Source organism: Lepisosteus oculatus, chromosome 7, assembly GCF_040954835.1.
Source record: "Lepisosteus oculatus isolate fLepOcu1 chromosome 7, fLepOcu1.hap2, whole genome shotgun sequence".
NCBI lineage: Eukaryota > Metazoa > Chordata > Actinopteri > Semionotiformes > Lepisosteidae > Lepisosteus > Lepisosteus oculatus.
Window position 1 is genome coordinate 48,694,212 of NC_090702.1, and position 26,696 is coordinate 48,720,907.

The 26,696-nt window shown below is 48.1% G+C and overlaps 1 protein-coding gene across 6 annotated transcripts in view; it reads left to right on the forward strand.

Moving 5' to 3' along the window:
* The window catches only part of plxnb2b (plexin b2b), a 111,845-nt gene that overhangs the window by 46,234 nt on the left and 38,915 nt on the right, over positions 1–26,696 (forward strand). For 4 of the 6 annotated variants that reach the window (XM_015352205.2, XM_015352208.2, XM_015352207.2 and 1 more), the window contains exon 2: positions 24,881–26,007. In XM_015352205.2, the coding sequence (XP_015207691.2) occupies positions 24,883–26,007 (1,125 nt within the window). In that variant the 5' untranslated portion in view covers positions 24,881–24,882. Of the gene's footprint in view, positions 1–18,758; positions 19,083–23,228; positions 23,325–24,880; positions 26,008–26,696 lie in introns of those variants that run through there. The other 2 variants (XM_015352209.2, XM_015352206.2) reach the window with 2 other exon arrangements.

A 26,696-nucleotide genomic window follows, 5' to 3' on the forward strand; every position in this document is an offset into this window, starting at 1 on the left:
ACAGGAGGAAAAATAACTTCAGAAATAGCAGCCCTTCGTCTGACAATGTGCTTAATTAAACGTTTATTCCCGACACGGTGAATTAGTGCGATAATCGTTCGCTGCTTAGGAGTCCCCTCTCCGAACGTGTTCTGGTTCTTCGTTTTTTCTGCTGAATGTTTGGTGGAGTTACAATAATAAGTAGGTTGCTAAATCACGTTCACACACACATCGAAGTTCTCTTTGTTTCTCTTTAATAATAATTATGGTGATGCCAGTATGGGATGCAAAGTGCAGTGCGTTTAATTATCAGTTTAAATGGTGTGGTTTCCCCCAATTAACGGGTAAACAGGCATCCCATCAGGTGAAAGCCGGAGACGCAGGAACAGCGTTAGAACGTGAACGATTTCCTGCTGCTGGCGTGGCGTGGGGTCCGAGGATGCCTCGCTGTGGCTGCAGCAGGGACTCGCCGCGGAACGCTGACAGGGTCTGCGTGGGTCTGGGGGACGAGTCCGTCTGTCCCGGTGGTCAGCGTGGACCGGGGCGTTAGAAATGAACGCTACGCGAGCGTCTTAATTAGAAAGATCATGAGATGATTCCGGAATTAGCATCGCTACTGGTAATTGATTGATCCAGGAGGACTGTAATGCCTTGTATACAAGCCCGTTGCACGCGAGAGTAAGGGAAAACGTTCTTCTCATCGGTCACAAAACGTCCCTTGTATCCAGACAGTTGTTTTGTACAAGTAGATAACGTCCCAGTGCTCGATATGGCTTCTCCTTCGCAGATTGAGTTTAACAGTACAGAGAACGGCGTGCACAGATGTCCGGCAGCGTAGTGCTTTGTGTGTCTCTATCAGGAAAAAAAAACAAGCTCTTACATTCGTTTTGCGGGGAATTTGATTTCACACGGAAATATAATACACCTCCCGTCCTAAGCTCACAGGAAACGTGGCAGTACAGCTGGATTTCTGTTCTGAATGTCTTTCTGTGGACACATTGCTTCAGAAGAAAAGCTTCCAGCGCTATCGCATTGCATTTTACGGGTGAAAGCCAAGTGCATTCAGACGCCACCGTGGGAACCCCGTCATCGGCTTCGGAGGGGTTTCTGGTTTAAAAACAAAAACAAAAAAAGAATGGCAAGTCATTGAATAAATGTATGAATCCTCCTATCGAGACCCCTCTACTGGCCGAGAATGAGAAACTGGAAACTCTTCGGTTGAGCCCGTCTCCAGGTACAGCGCCAGCGTCAGTGCAGGTGCGATAGATATCGGTTTCTGCTGACGCCGAGGAGGTGATGGCGTTACAAAGGCGTTAAATTCTTTCGCGATTTTATCTAGCTGTCCAGGGGACGCCAGATAATCCGGGATTTACGCCGCGGGGAGCGTTCAGGTGTAAACGGAGTGAAAACTGACCTGCCCTGGAGTTGCGCCAGCCTGTTTCCGTGGGACACTGTCTCTGTGTGTGTGTTTTTATCCAGCAGATGGACCCAGCGAATTCCCGCCTGCCTTTGATCCGAAACAACAGGGCAAGGCTAGAAAGAAGAGTGACTGGCAGGTTTTGTTTCTAGACATGACCCACGGAGAAGGGGCGCATTCCTGAACTTTTTTTTTTTAAGAGCAGCCCAAAGCAAATCATAGAAAGACGCCGCCAGACGGGGGAAAAAAAATACAAATGGAAAAAATAAAATGCGTCATCAAAAAAGGTTGATGTTCCATTAACGGAGAGCTGAAATAAAATTCCTCGTTTCATTTTTTTCCCACCTAGGATATTGGTTCCATGTTATAGTTCTAGGCCTAAGTGTTTAATTACCAGCATAAGTGAAATAGGGTCCTTCTCACCAGACTCAGGAGTGATGGACAGCATAGGTAACTTTGGGGTACTCAGGTTCAGACCTTAAGAAAAGTCTGTGATATTCATTGTCCAGTCAACTCACTGGGTTAGACCACAGCCCAGAAGATGCTGGACAGGCAGGACTGAGCCACACAGCCCTGCTGTAGCTCAGGCCAGCTCTGCCCTCATGATTGCTCTGAACGAGTCCTTCCACACACTGCTGGCTTGGAGGCTGGTAAAGAGATTAAATAGAACTTCCTTGGAATCGGTTTTAATCCAAACAGCCCTGTCTGATCAAAGTGGTTATGAGCTTTTTTTTTTTTTAATTCCCGCAGTTTGGAATGACAATTCCATCTGAAGAGTTTATGCAGTGTTATGAGCTGCAAAGACGTGGTTTCCACCAATTAAGAGGGAAAGCAGAATGTGATTAAAAAGCCTCTCATTGTTTACACTTAATGCCTCATAAGTATTTTGAAAGGCGGCGTTATTTGACGATGTGGGCATCTGGTTTCTGGGTACACAGAGGAGCGAGAGATATAATCCCCGTTGTCTGCAAGATACCGGCTTGGCGAAATATTGCATTTATGCAGCAGCAAAACCTAATCTGATCCCACAAGGCTCATAGCCTTTCAGTACAGAAGCTGGTTTACTAAGAATAATAGTGCATTTTAGCCCCACGCTCTGATCTTCCTTCTGGGGAACTGAGCAGAAAGCCTGTCGATAGCAGGGCTTTGGACAAAGCCTTCTGTGGGGCTGAGTTAGCTTTACTGGATCTGAATTAAATTACAGAGCCATCGGAGAACTTTAATGGCAGAAATTGTACATACAGCTGCAGTGCTGTAGAGGGGCTGTGGAGCTATAATTTGTTTTTATTCGATTTAGTTTTCAGGGACAGAATGAGATCTGCTTTTAATGCGCAGTTGGGGGTAGTCTTGTAAGACATACCTACATCAGAAACGTGACCGCAGCATGTAACCTGTAGTGTAGGAGTCCTGATGAGATTGGGCACGTGAAATACCGAAGGCATCCAGCTGGTAAGTAATACTGTGTGCCCAGAGCGCAGCACCATTTCACATGATCTCAGGCTGTGCTGAGAGGTGCTCTATCCTGGTTTATTTTTCCCCTGTGCTGGTGAAGGTCGAAGGTCGAAGGTCGTCCTAAACTCTGACCTCAATGCAGTGGGGGTTTTAAAAGCCTGCCATAAGAACTCAAGGTTACAACCCAGAGGAGGCCCGCCTGTCCTGTCTGGCCCGTTGGGTAGCGAGTCGCTAATTGATCCAAAGACCTCATCCGGACGTTTCTTCAAAGAAGCCAGAAACAGCGTGGCTGGGTAGCTTGTTCCATACTCCCGCAACCCTTAGGGTAAAGAAGCGCCACTCGGCTTTGATATGCACTTCAGTGAAGCTTCTGTTTGTGTTTTCTGGGCAGAGTGGACTCCACTAGTTACGAACGTTTTTCTTTTGTTCTTGTAGAATTATTATTTTTTTTGGTCCTTTAGTGGCTGTTAAGCGGTAAAAGACTTTTAGGAGATACCCCCAAGAAGAAGAAGAGTGTTGATCTTTCTTTCAGAACAGGCCTGTAGCCGTGGCACAGATCAGCACAAGGGTCATTTACAGCTTGGCATCAACCTCAAAAACCTAGTATGGTTGTGTGTCCTATTAAAGCATGTTCAGAGCTACAGGTCAGCTTCGACTTTCCCCCCTAATAACACAGTAATAACAGGTTTCTATTGTAACTGTGAACAGGCCTATTAGCATGTTATTACTGCTGTTATAACAAGCCATTTTTACCCTAGCCTTATGGGGGCATAATTCAGGTTATGGTCATCATCATGATTTTGATACACCTAACGTCCGCTTCATGTGAACAGGCACATAGCTGTTACCATTATGTCACTGTGTTAATAATTTATTTCTATAGCAACACGTTTTTTACACGCCTTCCACAGCCCCTCGTCTATAGTGTTGCTCAAAGACAGGAGTATGCTGCACTGAGAGAAGGCGGGGAGAGGGAACGTGTGTTTCAGTATAACAGATTACAGAAAGGCAGTGGACTCTTCGGGTGTAGGTCGTGCTCCCGGGAACTGCCTGTCCATGTTCTTTCAGCTTTCTGATATAAGAACGAAGAGTCAGATTATTAATAACTAAAAGAACTTCGCTGGCTATATTTATCCTGGGTGACCTGTAGGATGGACAGTGGGAGGAATTGAGATGTTATTTGGCTGTATCGAATCTTTTATTTCACTAGAACCCCAGGGCTGTTTGTCATCGGATTCCATTCTTTTCTGCTCGTGTGATATTTAAAAAGCAAATACTGTCTTTTTAAGACGGGAATATAAAAATAAAAGCAGTCATTATTTCGGTAAGCCACAAAATGTACAGGCAATGGAGGCCAGAGCTTGTTTTTCCTTCTAGTGTGATTTTGGCAAAGACTTCCATGCTTGGAAATGTCTCTTATTAATCTAAGCCAGGTGCTCAATTCCCAGTGTTTTGTGTCCCATAATTGTTTTGTGATCGCTTAAAATAACACTCCAGTCTCATTTAATAATAATAATAATAATAATAATAATTGCTTACACTTATATAGCGCTTTTCTGGACACTCCACTCAAAGCTCTTTACAGGTAATGGGGACTCCCCTCCACCACCACCAATGTGTAGCCCCACCTGGATGATGCGACGGCAGCCATAGTGCGCCAGAACGCTCACCACACATCAGCTATCAGTGGGGAGGAGAGCAGAGTAATGTAGCCAATTCATAGAAGGGGATTATTAGGAGGCCATGATTGGTAAGGGCCAATTGGAAATTTGGCCAGGATGCCGGGGTTACACCCCTACTCTTTTCGAGAAGCACCCTGGGATTTTTAATGACCACAGAGAGTCAGGACCTCGGTTTTACGTCTCATCCGAAGGACGGCGCCTGTTTACAGTATAGTGTCCCCATCATTTCCCTCCCCCACCAGGAGGAGAGCACTACTTTTTATTGAACAGTGTAGTTTTGCTGAAAAATGAAATCTGGCACCAGATTTCAAGGCTGTTAGATGTGCTATCCGCAGTTTACACAAACTCAGAAGAATACCAAGCTGGTGTCAAGATAGAAGAACTATTTAACAGTCTATAATCTGTTAAAGGGTATGTGAAGTTAAGATAAACTTGGATCCTTTTCCCCCCACTAAATGTGACCACTTGAAGTGCTTTCCTGCGTCTCTGTGTTGGCTTAAGGTGTCTGGCTGTTAAGATCCTTGTGGGCGGAAGACACTGAACTTGAGGCGCACTCTTGCTCTCTTCTTCTGTTGAGAAAACACCATTATAATGAGCACATCTTCACTCTGCTTCACATAATATTTTAGTGTTTAAGTCTCCCCCCTCCGAAAACAAACAAGCAGATGAACTCCCCTGCCCTCATCCCTTCTTCCAGGTCCACATTCCTAAAAGTGCCTCATCTCCACTCTGTCGTGCCAGTGCACAGCTGTCCACGTTCCCCGGTTTCTGCTGTGAAACAGGAGAGCTCAGCCTGGCCAGCCCAGCCTCCTGAGGGAAGTTGTGGCATTGCGCCCTGTTTTCAGGCTCAGAGGGCAGCTCCTGTACACAACTGGCTATATGCGTCTAACACAAATAACTGGAGAGTCTCAAACAAAAACAAATATATGCAGTATATACAAGTCATAGCTTTATTCCATGCTGAAAACAGAAGAAAGAAAACAGTGTTTCGGCCGTGGAGCCTTCTTCAGGTGTATGGAGCCTTCTTCTCACACCTGAAGAAGGCTCCACAGCCGAAAGTTGTTTCCTTTCTTCTCTTTTCAACGTGGAATAACCCTCTTACTTGTTCCCTTGCAGCCTATGCATGCTGACGCAGCTCCCCACCTGAACTATATATATACACCCATTCTTCTGCCATTTGAGTTTTAATCAGGAGGTCTTAGGAAAGTTACCTCCAGGGATGATTGCGTGGAAGGATCAGGAGTTCAGCGCGATTGTTATTGCCAGGTATTGGATACGAACCAGATGGAACGAAAGGAGAAGCATTTTTTCAACTGAACACGAGGCACTGCTTTAAGAAGGGCCAGTGGGAGTCTGCCCACTCATATTGTCTTCGACCGGTGGTTAAATATTTCAATCAGTTAGCGAGGCCAAACCGAACAGTCTAAATGGGCACACTGGCCTCTGGTTTGCAGGCTTTGTCCTTACTTATTAGGGGACACGAGCTGGATTTAGACTGTGGCGAGACAGAATAGTTTTCCTCCTCCGATGGTGTGTTGTTACAGTTGTCTGGACTGAGAGGAGAGGGCGATGACTTTACATGAGAAGGCTACTGTATGCCGACTTGTCGGCAATCAGCATGTGACAGACATGGCCTCAGTCGAGTTTGTGCACGAAAGCTCTGGCTGGAGACGTTTTTCAGGAGGGCGAGTCGGAAATCTGCAGATTTGGGCGAGTGAATCCAGATCTTTCTCGGGAGATCCAGAATCGGGCTCCAGTGACTGAAGAAAGATTACAGAAAAGGAGGAAGCCAACTGGCCATCCCTGAGTAGCGGTGAGACTCGTGGGCTAAGTGTTGCTTGCAAAACAAATGTTAAGCCCTGAAGCTCCACGCTGGCAGAGGAGTGTGTTCAGTTAGATTTAGTTCTTTTGTCTTTGTAGGTGTAGAGAGCCCCAGAAGAGGTATGTTATGCTCAAGTTTGATGGGGGGGTGCTCCTGCTCCTTCCCTGCGGCTGGCGTTTGAACAATCGGGCGGGCTGCTCTCAGTCTGTCACTCAGCTTCCCGGACAGCAGGGCTGATAGCCTGTGACAGGTTTTACACAAACAGACGTGGGCGTGTGGGCAGAGGGACTCTGTCAGCAGAAACTGGCGAGAGCACAGCGAGCGTGTCACCACGACGTTTCCTCACAGGAGCCCGGCTGTTTGTTCCCCTTCGTTCATGTTGAATCAGAGGCTTTCCTCCCTCCAGCTTTGAAATTGTCTGCAAATCAAGCGTGAAGTATTTAGATAATCCTAGCTTAAGTAATTAGGCAAAAAAAGGGACTCTGTTCCTCAATAAAATGTTCCCCCTTTTACACGGGAGTTTTGTTGTTCAGTTTGCCATTATTAATGCCTTAACCCCGTGCCCTCCCAGTGCCCCGTGTGTCTGGTGTTGAGCCCCAGCTGAAGACGTCCTCTGGTCCTGGCTGGGGTGCTGCTGGTGCTTGTGCAGGCTTCTCTCCTGCCATGAAAACACAGTGTCTGGCCTACATGAGGATCAGTGCTCCTGTGGGGCACACAGCCACCTTTGCTTATGCTGGGCTTGTGGGAACCAGTCATTTCAGGTTCCCTGCCTGGCGATTTCACCCCTCCACAGAAGCCGAAGCCACCCTTTAAATTTCCGTGGATCTGACATGAATTTCATATTCACGAGCTATTGATTTCTTGATTATGGACCAGTCTAGATAAGCTGAAATAAAGCAGCTTTTCCTCTGATCCGTGTCTTGTAGATTTCAGTCAGCCGGGGCTATTTCTGTGACTGCAGTCTGGTTACGGCGCAGGCGTCGAGTTTCAGTCGTAAAAGGTGATGGCGGTGGAAAAGCACCCCCTTGTCCGGGAAATGTGGGCTAATCCTGTCAGGCCCCTATTTCGCGGGCAGCTCTCTGAGAAATCCTCTGTGAGCGCAGGTCATGCGGAGTGTCTCAGCTGTGGCTGGGCAGAGCTGCCAGCGACCCACTTCGGCCCCTCTGGGACTTGGGGACCGGCCTGCTGCGATCGGGCCCTGCGTAGCGCTTTGTCAGACAGGAATTGTGTGGGAGATGAGGTTCGTTAACACTGTGCATTCATGCTCAGAATGAGGAGATAAAGGTTGCAAGAATAAACTGTATGTAGAGCCACAGACTAGGGTTGTGATCTATTTGGTAACTGGGATCAAAACCTCCAGGGGGCTTTTTTTTTTTTAAGGCTGTACTGCTTCCAAGATACACTTCACCACAGCCAGAGTTTCATGAACATCAGAAGTGGTTTCAGTGGGAAACATGCCCAAGCATAAAATCTGAATCAAGAGAAATGTTAAAAAAAAAAATCTCCTCTCCCCCTTGCCTGAGCCAGACCATTTCCGTGCTTAATTTGTGCTCATTTCGTTTTCAGTTTTTGTTACACCCCTTGTCCCTTTACCCTGGGAGAGCAGCGCCCAGGCACCTGATTTGTGTGAAGAAAGAGAGAGCTTTCTGAAGACAGACCCCTTCATATCCTACTGCCCAGCTCATCTCCTGTGCTCTGTAAACACGTGACCTGTGTGAAGGGTTTATCAAGCGTTTGGTTATTGTAATGGTGCATGCTGGGCCGGGTGGGGGCGGCTGTCACCAGGCTGGAGAGCGACAGGCAAAGGGCGAGGCCAGGAGACAACGCTGAAGGAGCTGGCAGGGTCCCAAACCAGGGTATTACAGGCTCACACGGGTATTACAGCTGTAACATCCGAATGAGGACTATGTCGAGTGCTGGGACAGCTGTGGACTGAAGAATCGCAGCTTTCTTCTTGCCTACTGTCCTCATGTAAACGCCCCTGAGCGCAAGACAGGCAAAGGGCAAGTCCAGGAGTCAAAGCTGGTGTCCAGATGTGAACCATGTAGAGTGCAAGGAGTTAAACGGGGTCCATGTGCGAGCCCCGCGGAGCGCGCGTGGTCGATCGGTGTCTGGGTGTGAGCCCCGCGGAGCACGCGTGGTCAGACGGTGTCCGGATGCGAGCGCGCGGTCAGACGGTGTCCGGATGCGAGCCCGCGGAGCGAGGGTAGTCGGAGGGACCTCTTTAAGACAGTGCCTGCCTGGCAATGCTTTATTGAACTGACTTAAAATGATTTGTATTTCAAAACTGAGGTGTGGACCCACAGACAGGCGGCTGCTCTCTCAGACTTGAGTTTATCTGAAGATGCGATGATTTTGCTTGTGAGAACGCAGTCCTGTATATCGGACCTCTTCGGATTAGCAGCTTCAAGCTTTGATAGAAGTTTAATGAGCTGCACCTAAGCCTCTGGTATCAAGGACGTGTCTAATTAGCTCCTGTGTGTGAATAATTAGGGTGGGGAGGGACGGATGCTTATGAAGATCTGTGTTTAGTGAAAGCAATAGAGGATGGCTGACCTGGAAATCCCGGCCTTGAGTTGAAAACGTTTGTGTAGCAAAAAAGGATTTCAATGCTTTGTTAAATACCTGGGTTAATTTACTGTATTTATTTTCTCTTTGCGTTATTGTTTGCAGTATACAGTATTATTCAACTGCAGTGTGACTGATTTAATGGTGTTCTGACTAATCCAGAGAGATTTTATTGCTCGTTTACTAATAAAACAGAGTTCAGAGGACGCTTCCTATATCGACTATATGCGGAGCAGAATCTGCCATATTTTTGCCACATCCTTCCATTTCGGGACTGGGGGGGGTCTCGTAATATTTGTGAGACAGAGTAGTTATTAAAATGAGGCTGACATGGTGAAAATGTTGCTTTACCAGTCTGCTTCCTAGCAAACCCATCATGGATCATTTATTTATGGCTTAAGTATTGCACTGATTATTAATCCCCAGTAATTCTTCATTCTTACGTCGTCAGTAACAAGTGAGTCTTGGGTCCTTTCTATTCTTGCCTTGATTCTGATAGTATAAGGCAAGTTATAGTCCTGCAGGATCAGTCTTCTGTTATTGTAGTTGTATTTATTGCAGCAATCTGGTTAAGATCAGTTCCCTAAGTATTTTCTTCCTCTTTTTTCAAGTTTTTGGAATCACTGAACTTAGTCTTCAGATCTTGCGCTGTCAAAAGAAATCAGAACAGGAGTAACCTAGTAGGCAAAAGATAGTAAAAATAAGTCTTTTGTCTTGGTCATCAGCTCTGTCTCCTTAGAAAAGACCGCCTTCTTTAAATGCAGGTAAAGACCTGAAGTCCTTCCTGTACGACACACCTGGATAGTTTAAGACGGAAAAGGGCGGAGAAGTCGCTCTGTGGCTAAGGATCTGCGCCTGTGGAAGGTTGCCAGTTCAAATCCCGCGGCCGGCAGAGGAATCCTACTCCGTTGGGCCCCTGAGCGAGGCCCTTAATCCCAGCTGCTCCTGCGCTCTGACCCCAAGCTTCTCTCCCTGTCTGTGTGTCTCATGTGGGTATGCGAAAAGACAAATTCCTAATGCAAGAAATTGTCTAGGGCCAATAAAGTGATCTTATCTAAGAATACCAACAGGTACAAAGTGATGTGAAAGGGTTTGTGATGGACTAAAACTGCATGGTAATACTGTAATTAAGATGAATTAGTGTGACCTGTGAGGTAGTTTACCCCATGCTTTCAGTTTGTATTTCGTACACATTGGCATGTTTTGTAGGTGAAGCTTGCCATGCAGGTTACCGATGCCGCGTGACCCATGTCTCACTCTTGAGCAAAAGTCATTGAGGAGCCCCACCGGAGCCTTTTCTGCACAGTGCTTGTGTGTGCTTTCCTGAAGCTGGATCTGTAAATGGCCACAGCATGAAGCCCGTTCCTACCTAACGGGAGCGCATCAGGCTGCAGCTCGGAGACACGGAGCTTTATTGGGAAAGCGCGGCGGCCATGAAGATGTGAATAGGGCTCCGGTGGGGCCTATGTAAATAGGGAATAGGGCTGAGGGGGGCTTGGAATAGAAATTGTTCTTGATTACGTGATCCCGGCACGAAGGGCCCCAGCGAACCGCTCCAATCAAGAGGCCGGGGAGCTTGAGGAAGGGTCTGGGTGGCAGCCGGAGGAAGAGAAGGAGCTTGGCTCGTGCTCATCGTTTGGTTGCTGTGGTCGAAGGATCTCGTCCATCTGCTCCCGATTAAAACGTCTGGCTGTAAGATCTGCATTTAAGAACCCCCTAAATTTAATACCTTTTCAGAAAGGCAAGCGGTCTGGCTGGGGAGGGTAGTAAGCGCTCAGAGACCCAGCGCTGGATCCACACCAGGAGCTGTGCTCGGATCTTGGCAGGCAGGTCTGGGGCGAAGCTGTGCCAGGAGCCACACCGCGCCGGGTTTCTCCCAGGGCAGCGCTTTGATCAGATAATCGTTTGCGACTCTCGAGCAGTCTCCACTCCCAGAAACGGAGAGAGATTATCTATTTCCAGGCGCTTTCTGAATCGCAACAGAGAAACAGGCATCTGTGTCTGCTGTGCTCGTTTTCTGCAAACCCATCGTCGTTGATTTTATTTCCCAGCCGGAATTGTTTTAGAGGCCACAGAGTAGCCAGGATAAGCCAGGAAGTCGGTAAGCAGTGAATCCGCTGCGCTGTGGGTCTCTCGGCAGTACGTGGCTTCACTAACAGCGCCTGTCGAGAACGCTCCTCCCTGTGTCTGCGTCTCACCTCGCTGCCCGGCGGTCACACAGTTTCCCCTGAAACTTCCAGCCTCCCCTCTGCAGCTGGTTTTCTAGTGGTTTGTCTAACACATCATCCCTCAACACGCCTTTCCAATCTCTGCAAGCAGCTGCTTTTAAGAGGAGGAGGTTGTGTAAAATCCCAGCCTCTCTGCAGGGAGACGGGGGTCTGGTTTTCTCGTTAGTGGGCCACAAGGCTTTGTAAGCGCTGTGTGCTGTTGGCTCCTGAGTTTGGAGAGCTGGAGGCAGGACCGTTCTGTGAGTAGTATAGTTCCCACTGTGGTGGGGGAGCCCCAGTGTGGCCTTCAGAATGTAAAATACCCAATAAATACTGGCCAGCTGGTTTTGACTGCAGGGGAGCACTGTTCTTTTTTTTTTTTAATGCGGTTTCCCCCAGTGAGGAAATGCCTTGTGTTTTTAAAAGGTATTTGGGTTTGTTTTCTTGTGCCCGTTGCGAGGGATGAAGAACCATTTCTCATTTACTCCGTCGACCTGGAGGGTAGCCAGCAGGGCATCTACTGGGGGCAGCCCCGAGTGGATTCCCTTGCTCAGGGGTCCAACATCCGTGTCCCAGCAGCTTTCTGAACCCCCCAGTTCTCCCGTCCAGATTGCAGAACCCCGAAGCGCACCTCCACATCGCTCCTTCTTGAGCCTGATATAGGAACCTGGACACGGCCGCACTGCAGCAACATGGAGTCTTCTGTAGAGCAGGGCTCCAGCGCCTCAGGAGAGCTTCTCAGGGATCACAGGTCTGTGGTCGGCACAGGCCGGGCTTGGAACCCTGGGGAAAAGGAGGATGAGGAAATCTCTACATCCTTTGGCTTTTCCAACCCGCTTTATCCAGTACGGGGTCACCCTGGAGGGGGGGCAGAGCCTATCCCAGCAAGCAGCGGGCACAAGGCAGGGCCAGCCTGGACGGGAAACCAGTCCATCACAGGGCAGACAGACACACACAGCCACGCCAGGGCCAGATAACCTACCGGTATGTCTTTGCATTGTGGGAGGAAACCCATGTGAATATGGGGAGACCGTACAGACTCCCCTCACACACCACCCCGGGTCCAGGACTGAACCCCGGGTCCCAATGCTGTGAGGCAGCACTGCTAACCTCTGTGCCTGCGTGCTGCCCATGGGTGAGGAGAGGAAGATCTGATATCTCAGGGACTGGCAGCAGGAGACTGTCATCTGGGTTTCAGGTTTGAATGTTTGAGACCTCAGCCAATCAGAGATACCATCGCACCAGCGCAAGGGTGGCGTTTAATTTTCATTTTCAAATCCCTTCAAAATACCTGGGCTTGACATGAAATAATAAATACCTTGAGAAGAAGGAGGCATGTTATCTGATGCAGACACTGGCTGTTTGTCTCTCTCAAGCAAACGTCTTTGCTTTGAACCAGATTAAACCAGTTTGTTTGGGGGGGGGGGAGTGTAATTGCTTTAACCTCTGTTCTGGTTTTGCGATTAGAGGCAGCTGTGTTCTGCACATTGCTGGTTTGTAAATGAGCAGTGGATGAGCTCCCCACATCTCGGTTTGAGAACATCCTTCTAGTGGAATTAATTTAGCAGCAAAAGCCGCTTTCTTGTCATTTGTAATCTGGGTTTTAAAAAAAAAAACTTGTTAATCTGCTTTTTACATTTTTACATCGTTGTTAATTTCATCGCTTTAATAAGTGTGTCCAGGTAATTATCCAGAATTATGAAATATAGCTTTTTAAGCACTATACATCCCATAACTGCCTGCCAAAATACTGTGGATTTTTAATTATTTCCAGATAACTTCCATTCTGTTTAATTACACAGTGTTTGTCTGATCACAAGTGCTCTACATGATGAGAGGACCCGTTTTCGGATTACTTTTTTGTAAACTCTTTGTAAAACGGTTTTAGTTTCCCGTTAAATCCATTTGTTTTGACCGAAATGTGGAAACAACGTTAAAAATAGAAGTGTTGCCTGCGGCCAGTGCAGAAATTTGAAAACGCTGTTTCACAGTCCCGGTGGCTGACTTTCAGGGCACAGAAGGGAGGGTGGCCAGTTAGAGCACACAGACAGGCCCAAGATAATCTGGCAGGTTTTCACCTTGGATGATTCTGTGCCTCTAGTTAATTATAAATTATAAATTTAGGCCCTATACCGTGTGTGGAGCTTCCCACAGCTTTTCGAAAAGTACAAATTGTGTTGTGGAAGCGTGGAATCAGATGTCACACCTTGGTCTGGAAGCGGATACCCTGGTGTCTTTCAAGAAACAGCTGGATGAGATCCTCCAATCTTGACAGGAGGCTCACCTTCACACAAAGAGTTGTGGGAGTGTGGAACAAGCTACCGAGCCATGCAGTTGAAGCCGGTACCCTGGCTTCTTTCATGAAACGACGACTTAACTATCAAACAGGCTCTTATGCTCTTAAAATAATTTTTAAAAAAGGAGTTCAGGATACCATCCCCTGGGTATCAGGGGTGGGCCCAGCATATTTTGTTTTGAGTGGTGACGTCAAACAGAGTCTTTCCAGTGCAGAGTGACTGTGAGCAGAGAGAGGCTTTCAGCTCCCTCAGTCACGTAAGAGTTCAAAACAACTTTGCTTGGCTGTTCCCAGCACTGCCGAGTCCTGCCCTTCTGGGTCACTGCTCGGCCGCGCAGTCCTGCTGTGGGTCAGCCCTGGTGCCGGACAACAGGGTCTTGATTACACTGCGGAGGAGGGAGGGGATGTTTCTCAAGCTGACAGGACTGCGGGTGTAAACATGGGGTCTTCGCCTTCACCAGAGGGCAGTGTCCCCAGTGCTCTGTTTCATGTGGACGTTCAGGCCTTGAGTCGAAGTGGGACAGTTCTGTCTTTACTGTGGGCTAATAATAACTCCACTCAGATTCACAAGATCCGTTGCTCACCAGACGTTTTCCTCAAGAAGGAGGGCCTCCCGATAAGAGAAACACGCAGTACTTCAGCATGAGTAGGAAGGGCCAGTGAAACTGCTGGTATACTTAGCGTCCGTTTGAAAGAATATTGCGATTCTTATCAAATGGATTTTTGACCTTTTTTCTCATCAGGGTGAAAAAAGTGCATAACGTGGACAGCGGTGAAGTCTAAGCAGTGCCTCTTCCTTTAAGTGAAAACAGTTCATGATTTGGTTCAAGAACCTTTTATTCTCTGTCTTGCTTGAGTTTTGAAAGGTTCTGAAAATACAAGGCTGTAACCTGCCTGTCGCAGGACAGTGCTCGTGCTGGACGCCGTAGGGGCCACCTCTTTGAGAGAGGGCTCTCATGGTGGGGAACCCGAGTCAGGGGATTAAAGCAGCATTAGGATTTCGCTCCGCAAATATGCACGGGTGCCAAACAATAGTGTATGTTGTTTAGCTTTTACACAAGCACTGTTTGTTTTAGCTCTTGGGTAGAGCTCGAGACAATCGGGAGTTTTGAAAGGTGTTTGCAGAAAGAGGCTTAACAAGAGGAATTTCCCCCCGCGAATGGTCCTTCATTGTGCAAGCGCTGGGCACCGCGGGGCATTGAGTTTACCGCCCTTCGTAGCCGACGGTAGGATATAACAAGAGCCCGCCTCCCATTGTGTGGACTTCAAACGGGACGGTGGAGTTGGATAAGCTCATCCAAGACTTGGACGGCCGCTGACTGAAGCGGGTTTGTGAATATCGTTCTCTTTTGGCGCTTAAGGTCCTCGCACCATTCCAGTGTCCGGTCGTACTGTGATCAAATCCATTTCACCGTGGGTCACGGCGGCCATTGCCACCGCTGACTGTCGCGCTAATGAGGGTACGTTTGTAGATCGGTACAGCCCCACACTACAGTAACTATCGGCGGGTGAATGAAGTACCGCTCTGGGTGGGTGTGTGGGGAGGTCCGCGGTGTCACCAGGCTGTGCTGTTGCCGCCGGTCTTGTCCTCCTCGAGGACCTGGTGCCATCAGGACCAGCCGGAGCTGCCTGGCCGAGCGTTCGCGCGGGTCTGCCTGACGGTAAGATCTCTGGAGAGGGAGGTGTTGGCAGGGCTACTGTATCCCTGCTCCCACTTCAGCCAAACACCTGCTGAAGACTTGGGAGCTGAGCTCAGGCTGCCCAGAAGAGAGGAGGAGCAGACCCTAGGCCCTGCGTGCACCTCCAGTACACATTTATACTGGGACATGTCTGCGCCCACATCATACAGAGCCTTGCACCTGCATTCAGCCCCACAGCTATGACTGCACAGCGATAGGGCCGTCAGCACCTTCTGCGACATCTGAAAGTCATTTCTCGCACCTGAACTCGTTCAGTCGTGCCATATTAGAGGAGCGTGAATATTTATGCAATTAACATTTTCAGTTTGGCAATTTTCTGCAGATTTTGGTGACATTTAGGTTCTTGGTCCCGTGAACGTGTTCGGTGTGAGCCATTCAGGTATTGATTCAAAAGACTCATTCTTTCTTTAAACAAAGTGTCCAGGTCGTTCGTAAGTCACACTCCTCCAGGGGTGTCTCATCCTGCTGAATACTTTTCCAAAGCGCTGTGGATATAGTCTCAGATGATTTGGGGGGATTCTGCAGTTGTGTTGGGTGCTTGGCTTTCAAATCCTCTCATATCAAAACGCGTTATAAACAGCAGCTGTAGCAAAGAGAGCACCTTGCTGTTGGTGCTGGTCAAAGGGGAATATACTGTATACCTCCTGTCGCCAGGTATAGAAAGGACAGCATGTATCCAAACAGTTGAACGAAACCTGTTCAATTCAAAACGCAGGAAGGAAAAACCCACTAATGCAGTTTAACTGTATGTACAAGTCCTGTGGCTCACACACGCCATCAGTGCAGCACAGCAGCAAATCTGTGGCTTTTGAAAACGTATCGGCGCAGCTGCTAACTTCTTTTCTAAATCCTAACCGTGTTTGATAGGTGTGAAATGTGATGGGGACCCTTTGTTTAGGGGGGAGCTGCCACCGACGCAGGGGTGAAAATCCTGTTCTGTAGTCAGAAGTGATATCAACAGCAATCAGGGGAGCCTAGCAAATGTACTGTGCGGGGCTTAAGTTTTAATTTGCATCCAATTTGAGTTCTTTCCCCCCCTCTCCTCTGGGTATCTGTGTTCGGCGAAACGGTGGATGATGCCGGCCTCTCTTTCCGAGTGACTCAGACTGGCGCACAGACGGAGGGATTAGCTCCGCGTCTCCGCGGCCCGCCTTACACTCGCTTCCGCTCGGCACCTGGGAGTCGCGAGCGGTTGTGTTCATCTGTCCGCCCGGGCCGGCGGGGAACGAGAATCGGCCAGAACCAGGAAAAACAAAATCTGCCGAGATCCGCCCGGATGAGACGGAGGCGGTTTTCAATAAGGGCTGCGCGTCTCCAGTTCTCTCGCCTTCGCACTTCTTCCGTGTAGTTGTGCTCTCCTGTTGCTGTGTCGAAACGGGATGTTGTCGTGAAACCTGCCCCGGGGATGAGAATCTTTTCAGATCGGCTGCTGGAATATTACAGAACTGAAATTATCATCCCCTGCCGGTCCGTCTGGGAGACTGTGACACAGAAATAAACGCGCTGTCAGCTCTGTCATTAAGGGCACTTGTACATCCGGCCATCTGATCTTGCTGCAGGAGTGACGGGGATGTTCTGAGCAGTCATCAGCTAGTTTTGAGTGGCTGTCCTGCGGGATAATGTACCGTTGAGTCACAGAAGAGCAGCAGCACTGTGTAATTCGGGCATGTTTACAGGAAACCACAGCTCCCACGACTCTGTAGACAGTGCCCTGACCCGCTTTCTCAATACTGCAACACATTGTCTTGGTGTCAGGAATCTCAGACGGCACAGGGAGGCCCCTTTCAGGACTGCAGAGTCACACAGAGAGGAGGGGTCCGAGGGTCCGAGATAAGGGAGTGTCAACTGCCAGCCCTGTCCCCCAGAGCCGATGGGAGGGGGCTTTGTGGGTACAGACCAGAGGGGCAGGGGGGGACACATCCTGTGCTGAAGTTACACACATCTCCTACACCAGGGATCCCCTAACCTGCTTCTGGAGAACCCCTTTCCAGTAGGCTCCAGCTCCATTGCCAAATCCCGAAGACCCGGAGCAGTCTGTGATAGTTTTTCAGGTGCCGTTGTTTAGAGATCATTTGACCCAAAAAAACACTGACTCGTGAATGATGCTCTTAATCTTAATAAATCAGGGGATTGTGGTTGTGAGACCCTCTCCAGGACCAGGGCAGGTGACCACTGTTCTCCACTGATTCGGTTCTCTGCCCAGCACTGCTGTGTTAGCGACTGACACTGATAGGAGGAAACTCCCATGTCATGCTTGTGCCTGCCCTGCGAACTCTGAAATGCGTCCAGACTAAGATACAGTATCGGCCTGGAGAAGCTCTGTGCAGAAACATCCTGCCCTGCCCTGGTGACTGACTATTATTCACACTTAATTAACTATTTTAAACACAATGCGTAGCTCTTCTTGCGCTTATGCATTAGTCCAGACAGTCGGAAGTTGTATGGGAAAGTCCCCCTGAGATTATCGCGTCATCACAACTGCTTCTCCAATTCAGGGTCCTGGGGGCTGGAGCCTGTCCCAGGAAGCACTGGGCTTAAGGTGGGATACCCTGGACAGGATGCCAGGCTATCGCAGGGTGCACACACAGAGACAAACAGACACGCAGGCACTAATGGCATTTACTGAAGCCCGTTAACCTACCAGCATGTCATCTCGGACCACACCTACACCATCACCATCTGCCTCTTTATGATTTCTTATCTATTGCACATCTCCAGTCATTGTTTACACGTCTGTATTGTTTACATTCAAACTGTCTACATGTTTACTTGCACATTGTCTACTGTTTGTTTGTACATTGTCTTGATGCACTGTTTGCACTTTGTCTTGTTTTTGACACTCTCGATGGTGCGGCGGTAGAAGTTCACCAACACATGTATTGGCTTTTGCTGGGACTCTGCTGTTTGCTGTTCTTGCTGGGAGGTACAGCGGTGTGATTCCTTCTGGTTGAAATGGGAGCTCCTGGCTGCACGTCGGAGCCAGGTTTCCTCACGCACGCTGAGCGAGTGTTGGGTGCAGCCTGGCATAGACACGCCTCTTCCGTTCTGAGCCTGCAGCCCTGCAACATTCCCAACGTGATCAAATTCCCGGGCGTCTAGATGCCCAGGGCTAGAGCGACCCAAGAAGAGGAGGGGATAGTGGGCAGAACAGCGGGCGAGAACGTGTGTTGGGGCGCAGGAGGCAATGTGAGGGATCCCAGTTAGATGTGGGAGAAGTCTTGCCCAGAATAAACAAAGCCGCCTCTCTGTTACCGGGTTGTGAAAGTGCTCAGTCAGCGCCTGTGAGTCACAGGGTTTTACAAGGGAGTTTCAAGCACAGATCACGAGGGTTTCTCTGGGTGGCGTGGGCGCTGTGCAGGGGGTACAGGGCTCCAGGGGAGGCAGGAGAAACCACTGACGGGTGGGGACTGGGGCTCGGAGTCAGTGAGCTGACTGGTCCCAGTCTGCTCTCCCAGGGGAGCCACTCTGCCCGGGGAGGAACAGTGAGCTCCCAGACTGGCAGCGAAAACAGATGCCTGCCTCCGCGGGCAGGCTGATCGGTTTAACTCCAGCCCACTCCCTGGAGTGCTTACTCACCCCCGCCGAAGGGATACTGTCCTGTATGCCAAGTAAAACGAATCTGCGTAACTGCTGTGGCTTCCCTCCTGGTCGTTGGTGGCGTGATAATTGGCTAATTGGCGCAGGTGTTCTTGCTCAGAGCTGGCCTTTGTCTGCGAGACACAGAGTCGGTGGGGAGAAGTAGAAAGAAGCCAGTCCCGGCCGATGGGCCTGTCCAATGAGAGAGGACGCGCAGAGACGCCCACCTTGGGCTGCTTTCAGGTGTGTGCAGGTGTGCCCTGGAGTGAAAATTGGCAAGGGCGGGTTTTGTTACCGATTTGTCCGCTGAAGAGGCGTCTCATAGTTTTCTCTGCTCGTGACGAGACTGAAACAGAAGATAAAGCGAAGCTTTGTTTCCTAAGGTAAGCTTTTATTTTTGGGGTGGGGGGAGGGATGGTGCTGTGTTGGAGAAAAACAACTTCCCTTTGTGCCAGCACTGCTGCATGCTGGGAAGCCCGTGCTATTTTAGTTCTTGAGGGCTTTCAGTTACCCAAGGCTTTCAACATGGGAGGTGAAGTTTTATTCAGAAACGGCTGGTATGCATCCCCTGTGCCAAGCATCCTGTCCTCCTCCTCCTCCCTGACCGGCTGCCCCTGCGATCGGCGTAAACTCAGTAGGCCTGACCTAATGGCCGAGCGCAGCGCAGGGAGTCTCTGTGGTGTCGCAGTGCCCCCTGCAGGACTCTGCATATACTGCAGTGGAGTGGAATGCTGCTGTTCTGAGTTGTGTCAGGAATTTTTGCCCCCTCGGTGCGGTGATGAATTTCAAAGCCTTACCAAGGTGAAACTGGGAAGAAAGTATAATAATAATGTATAATGTTTCTTTATTAGCCCTATACAATTTCTTGCATTAGGAATTCGTCTTTTCGCATACCCCAGACACACAGACAGGGAGAAGCTTGGGGTCAGAGCGCAGGGTCTGCCATTGTACGGCGCCCCTGGAGCAGTTAGGGTTAAGGGCCTTGCTCAGGGGCCCAATGGAGTAGGATTCCTCTGCTGGCCGCGGGATTTGAACCGGCAACCTTCCAGTCATTTTTATTTTAATAAAGTGTTCCCCAAGGGAGGGTGTGTGCAGCGTTGAAAGTCCTCACCTTTCGCATCCTGCTTTATTGAAAGAGATGGCTCACAAGCTGTAGATCTGAAGGGAGTTCACAGGCTCATCTTGTTGCGGGGATATACATGCAAACCAAGAGTGCATTAATTATAATGAGACTGAGGGCTTTGCACAACTTCCTGGGAACCTGCTGCAGAACTGAGTATATTACTATTTTGTGCATAGACTTGTAAACTACCTGAGTACAAGTTTAGCACACTCCTCTGTAATTTAAATGGTGATGGGTTCGCTGTGTATTCTGCGATCGGGACCACACAGCGGTTTTCAGTACCTCAGGAGAGCCCCCAGTCCAGCAGTTTATTTAGTAACTGCCTGGTTACTCCCCTTGAAATCACCAGTTTGTTTAAGACCTGGAACAATTCCATTGTGCTCGATTGAGCAGGCGATGTGTTAAATTAAACCAGTATACCCCACAACCCTGAAGGACCAGCATTATCTTGAGTTAATGGCTTGTTTAATTCACCAGTACTTTCCTGGACTCCCAGTCTTCCACTGGGTCAGGGTTCTCTAGAAGCGGGGTTCTGGGATATTTCTATATACACAATTTCATTTCAGTTGCTACTAAAAATAAAATCTGTACTCTTTGGGTAATACTTTTTCACTGCCATTCCTCGGCCTGCTCCTTTGTCAGTCGGTAGGTTCGAGTGTAGGAGGCGGGCTGGGGAGAACTATACCTGCCAGGGGGCAGCCTCAGTCAGGGCTGGCTGTGCTGGTGGTCGGGGAGGAGGCTCCCAGGGATAAAGTTTCCTGAAGCAGGGAGGAGAAGGAAGGTTTTGAAGGTCGGGAATGTGTTTCCACACAATCAGACCTCATTCCAGGCGCCGCTGGAGAGGAAAGGAGGGTGTGGCCTGTCTGCAGGTGTGGAGGATAAGGTGAACCTGCAGCCTGCTCAGCGGATTGGATTTAGTACAGGTGCCGTCAGTAATGCTGTAGTTCCTGACAGCAGAACAGAGTCGCAGGTACAGAAACCATTTGCACTTTGTTTATTAGGGTGTGCGTTCTTTTCAGAGTCATGACTTGCATCAAACTTTACACGGCGAATGAAATGTGCTTAAGTATATCGACATACCTTAGATAGTTTTTATTGACTCATTTTCCTGATGACCTCATTTTCATTATTATTGTTAGTAGTAGTCCTTCCACTTATGTAGCGCTCTTCAGGACACTCCACTCAAAGCGCTTTACAGGTAATGGGGATCCCCTCCACCACCACCAGTGTGCAGCCCCACCTGGATGATGTCACAGCAGCCATAGTGCACCAGAACGCTCACCACACACCAGCTCTCAGTGGGGAGGAGAGCAGAGTGATGAAGCCAGTTCAGAGATGATTGTTGGGAGGCCATGACTGGTAAAGACCAGGGGGGATTTTAGCCTGGACACTGGGGTAACACCCCTACTCTTTTAATAATAATAATAATAATAATAATTGCTTACACTTATATAGCGCTTTTCTGGACACTCCACTCAAAGCGCTTTACAGGTAATGGTGTCTCCCCTCCACCACCACCAATGTGCAGCCCCACCTGGATGATACGACGGCAGCCATAGTGCGCCAGAACGCTCACCACACACCAGCTCTCAGTGGGGAGGAGAGCAGAGAGTAATGAAGCCAATTCATAGATGGGGATTATTAGGATTATTAGGCCATGATTGGTTAGGGCCAAGCAACACTGAAACATTTTTAATGACCACAGAGTCGGGACCTTCGTTTATCGTCTCATCTTAAGGACAGTGCCTTTTCACAGTATTGTGTCCCCATCACCATACTGGGGCTTTAGGACCCACACAGAAATACAGGGTGAGCACCCCCTGCTGTCCCTCTGAACACCTCCTCCAGCAGCAACCTTAATCTCCCATCCAGGCTCGCTCAGACCTGCTGAGCTTCAGTGGGCTGCCGGATATGAGAGGAGGGGTGACATAGCTGCTGGCAGTACACTACAGAGTAGTGCAATATGATATAGGTGGATGCTGCACACTGGTGGTGGTGGAGGGGAGTCCCCATTACCTGTAAAGCGCTTTGAGTGGAGTGTCCAGAAAAGCGCTATATAAGTGTCAGCAATTATTATTATTATTATTATTATTATTATTATTATATGGAATTTGCCCTTGTGCTTCCTGAAGGATCTCTCCTCTCGGGAAGAGAGAGTGGCCGTGAGGAAAGCCTGGCTGTTTGTCGGAGGCTCAGCCTGAGGGCCGCGTTACCAAGGCCGGCTGTTTTGGGGCACGTCGCCCTCGCACCCGGCGCCGGCTTTTTTTGAAGCGCAGAGAAGCGGCGAAGGGCGGCGCAGAAGATACACGCCGCATGGGGCTTTTCGGATCACTTGGTAGGATCCACTGTGAAAGCTGAACGGGGGGCGGGAATGAGTGGGTGTGCAGGGAGCTTTTTTGTTCCCATCATGCTCGTGCAAATCCGTCTGCAACTCTTGTTGAATATCTGTAGAGGAAGTAGGCCAGCCGCTTAAAAAGCAGATTGCCTGACCCGCATAGCTGTGTCAAACATAAACGAGTTTCAATTTAAACATTAACCCAGCAAGAAATTCGTTTTAGGTTCACGAGGAACCTGTTCTTTCAACTTTGTACAGTTCTTTCAACATTATTCATGTAATGTTTTAAAATATATATATATAAAAGACAGGCATCAACATGTTTCACTGACGCACAACCCACGTTTTATGGTTTGGTTGATTTATTTTTAATTTCATTATTATTCGAATAAAGATTAGGCCCGTAGGACACAACTCCACTGTTTCAGTTTACGTAAAATAAGGATCTCCTTTTTCTCAAGGTAACTGTTATTTGGCACTATTGTAACGTTGTTTAGTTTTGTGGACACTGAATTATTATGAATCAAGCACTGTGCCGATGCTGTATTTCCGCAGTCATAACAGTGGTATGTAATGGTTAATGAGAGGAATTTGCGATATTCAAAGTAGGCAAACGCCAGGGCCTTTAATCAGTAATCACTGACGAGAGTTAGTGTTGACAGGACAGGGTCAAAGGTCCTCACACCTATGTTGCTCTAATGATACTCTCGAAACCGTGGGAATAGTTTCGTTTCGCTGAGTAAATTCCACGTCGCTCTTTTCCAATATGTAACTGTGACAAGGCTTTAACGAGCCGATAAAAAGCGCTCAAGTGTGTCGAAACACTTTTGGACGACGTTTTAATTCATTTGCCGACTTGCACCAAAATCCCTTCCCCCACCCCTCCGGGAGAAAAAAGGAGTTGGGGGAAAACCAGCCCCCACCGCCGCCACCACCTCCACTCCCTTCGGAAAATGCCCCTGGGTCACCCCCCTCTCCAAGAGGTGTGCTTAGCGACATCACAAGGCGGCACCCACATTTTTAATAAAGCTGGATTTTAAAAGCCTGTCACCTGCGGCGCATAGCAACCGGTACTTAAAAGCCTAATTATTAACCCGCGTCTGGAAAGATGTGCCTAGCTCGAGCAGTTATCCCAGAGGCACGGAGGGATTTCAAATGAGGAGAAAAGTGAGTAGCCGTGTCCATTTCGGTAACTTTAGAAAAGGCCGGTAAGCGAGAGAGGGAAGACATATCCAACCCAAAGAGACTGAACGACCCCTTAGCTCTTAAACGGCGACAAGTATAGTTTGTTCTAGTGATGACGCCAGAAAAAAAAAGTGCTGATCTGCCCTGAAATTGAGATTGCGCTTAGACTCCGGTTTAAAACTAGCTGGAAAAAAATCAAGTGTCGAGTCTTTAAATACTTTTTATATTGTCAAATCGTTTACATTCCAGAAAATACTGTTCAGATGTATTATTGAGTGTGTGTGTGTGCTGAAGTACTCCGTCAAGTACTACCGTGAAAGTTTGCTCGTCTTGCAGTTCTGCAAATGGGGATTGGAAGGTAAACTTGTGCTGAAAACAATTCAGGTGTTCGTCGAGATGGGTGTGCAAACTGAGAACCTTTCTGTGATGATGTCAAACAGTAACCAGGCGGTTGGTTAATAAATATCAGGTGTTTTTAAAGACGTTTTGCCTTTATTGTATATGTAGTTCTCAGTTTCCCCCGGGAGATGTGTTCCTGAAAAAAACAGTGTAATTCCAAAAACAGTAAATAAAATCCACTTCCCCACAGGATTGTCTTTAAATGAGGGGGTGGGTTCTGGGTCCACTTCCTACCAGAGTATTGAACTACCCAATAAAACCACATACACATTGATTCACCCAAGATTTTTCTGTAATTGTACTAAAAGTAGTTTTTAAATTAATTGTGTGGTAATGTTTATCAGTGTGAAAGGTAACGGGGAGACTGTTAATCGTGGTGGGTGGCAAACGGTGTGGAAAATGCAGGAGTCGTGTGCCCACAGACACTTCTGAACTTAGCAACAAGCTTCTGTCTTTTTTTAATCTCCGTTCATACATTTATTTTAAATTCTTATTAGTAACATTGCAATGCTTTTTCTTTAGGATTTTAGCTGATAATTGAGTGGTTTACTTCAGAATTTTATTATTTATTAAATGTTAAGGCTGACAGGTTTGCTTTGTTAGGCAATGTTTTATTTACAGTTTTTTTGTGTTAAAGTTGAGGATTTTTACACACAATTGCTTGCTTTTAGAGTTTTGTTTATTTTATTGTTGATTTTAAACAATTTAAACATAAGTTACTGACTCAGACAATGAAGACCTTTTATTTAGTAAGCACAACACGTGGGAAGACAACCGTCTGTGTGTCACCCAAGTCATGCTACTCATCCCAGCATGCAACTGGGCACTTGTGCGTCATCTCCAACACTCCGTCAAGGGGCCCTTTGCTGACTGTAGCCAACCGTTTTAAAATGAGAAATAATTTGTCCTTAATCAGGAAATGGTATATATTTTTGAGGCATGTTGAGTGTAAAAGGTGCACATTAAGAGTGACTAAATTATATGCTGCCTGTATATCGGAACTCGCACACACTAACTTGTGTGTAGGACAAAACTACTTTCTGTTCATTTCTTGTCTGAAGAAGTTGGCAAACAAGGAACAGAAAGGTGCAAGACTAAGATACAGTTCTAAAGAAACTCTCTGTGCTCTTTTGCTGTAGAAATGGGGTGCTGGACTGGAGCTCTCTGCCTGCTGCTGAGTTTCTGCCTGGGCTGCGCTGTGGCAGAACCAAACGAGCACTTCGCCACGGAGAAGGAGATCATCAACAACGTCGTGCAGGACCCACACACAGGACGCGTGTATCTGGGCGCAGTCAATGGGATCTACCAGTTAAACTCCGACCTCCGGAAAGAGAAGTACAGGGAAACGGGCCCAAAGGACGACAACCCTTCCTGTATCCCCCCCATCACAAGGGCGTGTGACGCCAAGCCCACAAACAACACCAACAAGCTGCTGCTGGTGCACGAGAGCAACAGCTCCCTGATAGTGTGCGGGAGTCTCTTCAGGGGGATCTGCTCCCTGCTGAACCTCTCCAACATCGAGGACGTGATTTACTACAGTGAGGACAAAGGGGAAAGGGCATTCGTGGTGAGCGCTGATGAGACGGTGTCAGTGGTGGGAGTGATGTCCACTCTGATGAAGGAGGAGGAAAACCTGACTGTCTTCTTAGTTGGGAAGAGCTATGATGGGAGCCACGATAATTCCAAGTTAATCAGCACCCGGATTCTTAAGAATTACAGGGATTGGGTGGTTTTTGAAAATTTAGTTGAGGCCCCTGTGCAGACGAGCTCCTATGGCCTAAAATACAAACACGACTTCCGCTACGCCTTCAAGGATGAGGGATTTGTCTACTTCCTGTTCTCTCGCACAAATGGCAAGAGCGATAAGAACTACACGTTTATCTCGCGGCTGTGTGAGAATGACAGCCATTACTACTCCTACACGGAGCTCCAGCTGAACTGCAGTGAGGCGGGCACTGCCCTGAACCAGTATAGCAAGGTGCAGGCTGCCTACATCACTTCCCCTGGGGAGCAGCTGGCCAGCATCATGAGCCAGTCCAGCAGGAATGGTCATGTGACGGCCCAGGACAAGGTGCTGTTTGTGGTCATGAGCACCGATTTGGAATCTAAACAGCAGAGCTCTGCCCTCTGCATGTACCCGCTGAAGGCCATCAATGCCAGACTGGCACAGATCATCAGCTCTTGTTACTCTGAATTAGGCGATATTAAAGGGGAGCAAGCTGTTTACACCCCATATTCAGAGACTCTACACTGTACTTCGGTTAATGTAAGTAACTTTTTAACAGTTATGTTTTTCTCCTACATACTGTAAAATGTGGCTCAGTGGAGCAGTAGAATATTGGAAACACAGGCGAAGCCATGTGCATCACAGACAGTAGCGCCAGGGGACACTGACGTCACCAGTGCTCAGCAGAGGATATGAAGTGCTTGGTTAGAGTGTGAAATCTGGTCAGCTTCACTGATGATAGTTCTGTCACCTGTATGTCCATCCAGTTTGCTTAACAGTGGTGAATTTGCTCAGCTGGATTAGGCCAACTATGTTTATAACCAACATGTATATAATCTTTTTGGATCACAACCACAATTCACACTCATACAGGTGTGTGTTTGTTTGCTGCCGGACAGCAAACTTGCACAGAAAAAACATGGAATTGTAGTACAGAAGAGAAGGCAAGGTAGACAAGGTTTTCATCACGTGTTGTTTTATAGAGAGGTTGGATAGCTTGTCTTTCAGTTTCAGAGTGACGTGCTGTAGCATGTAAATTAAGTTAGAATGCATCGGTATTAATATTCCACAGTTTGCACATTTGTTAAATACATTGTTGGAGCTCTCAAATAATTGCTCTACTTTTCAGTTTTTATTCTGTTGTAGTAATGGAGATGGTGTCGTCAATACATTGTTTTCAGGCTCATTTTAAGACAAGTGCTGTACATGAAGACAAAATCAGAGACATT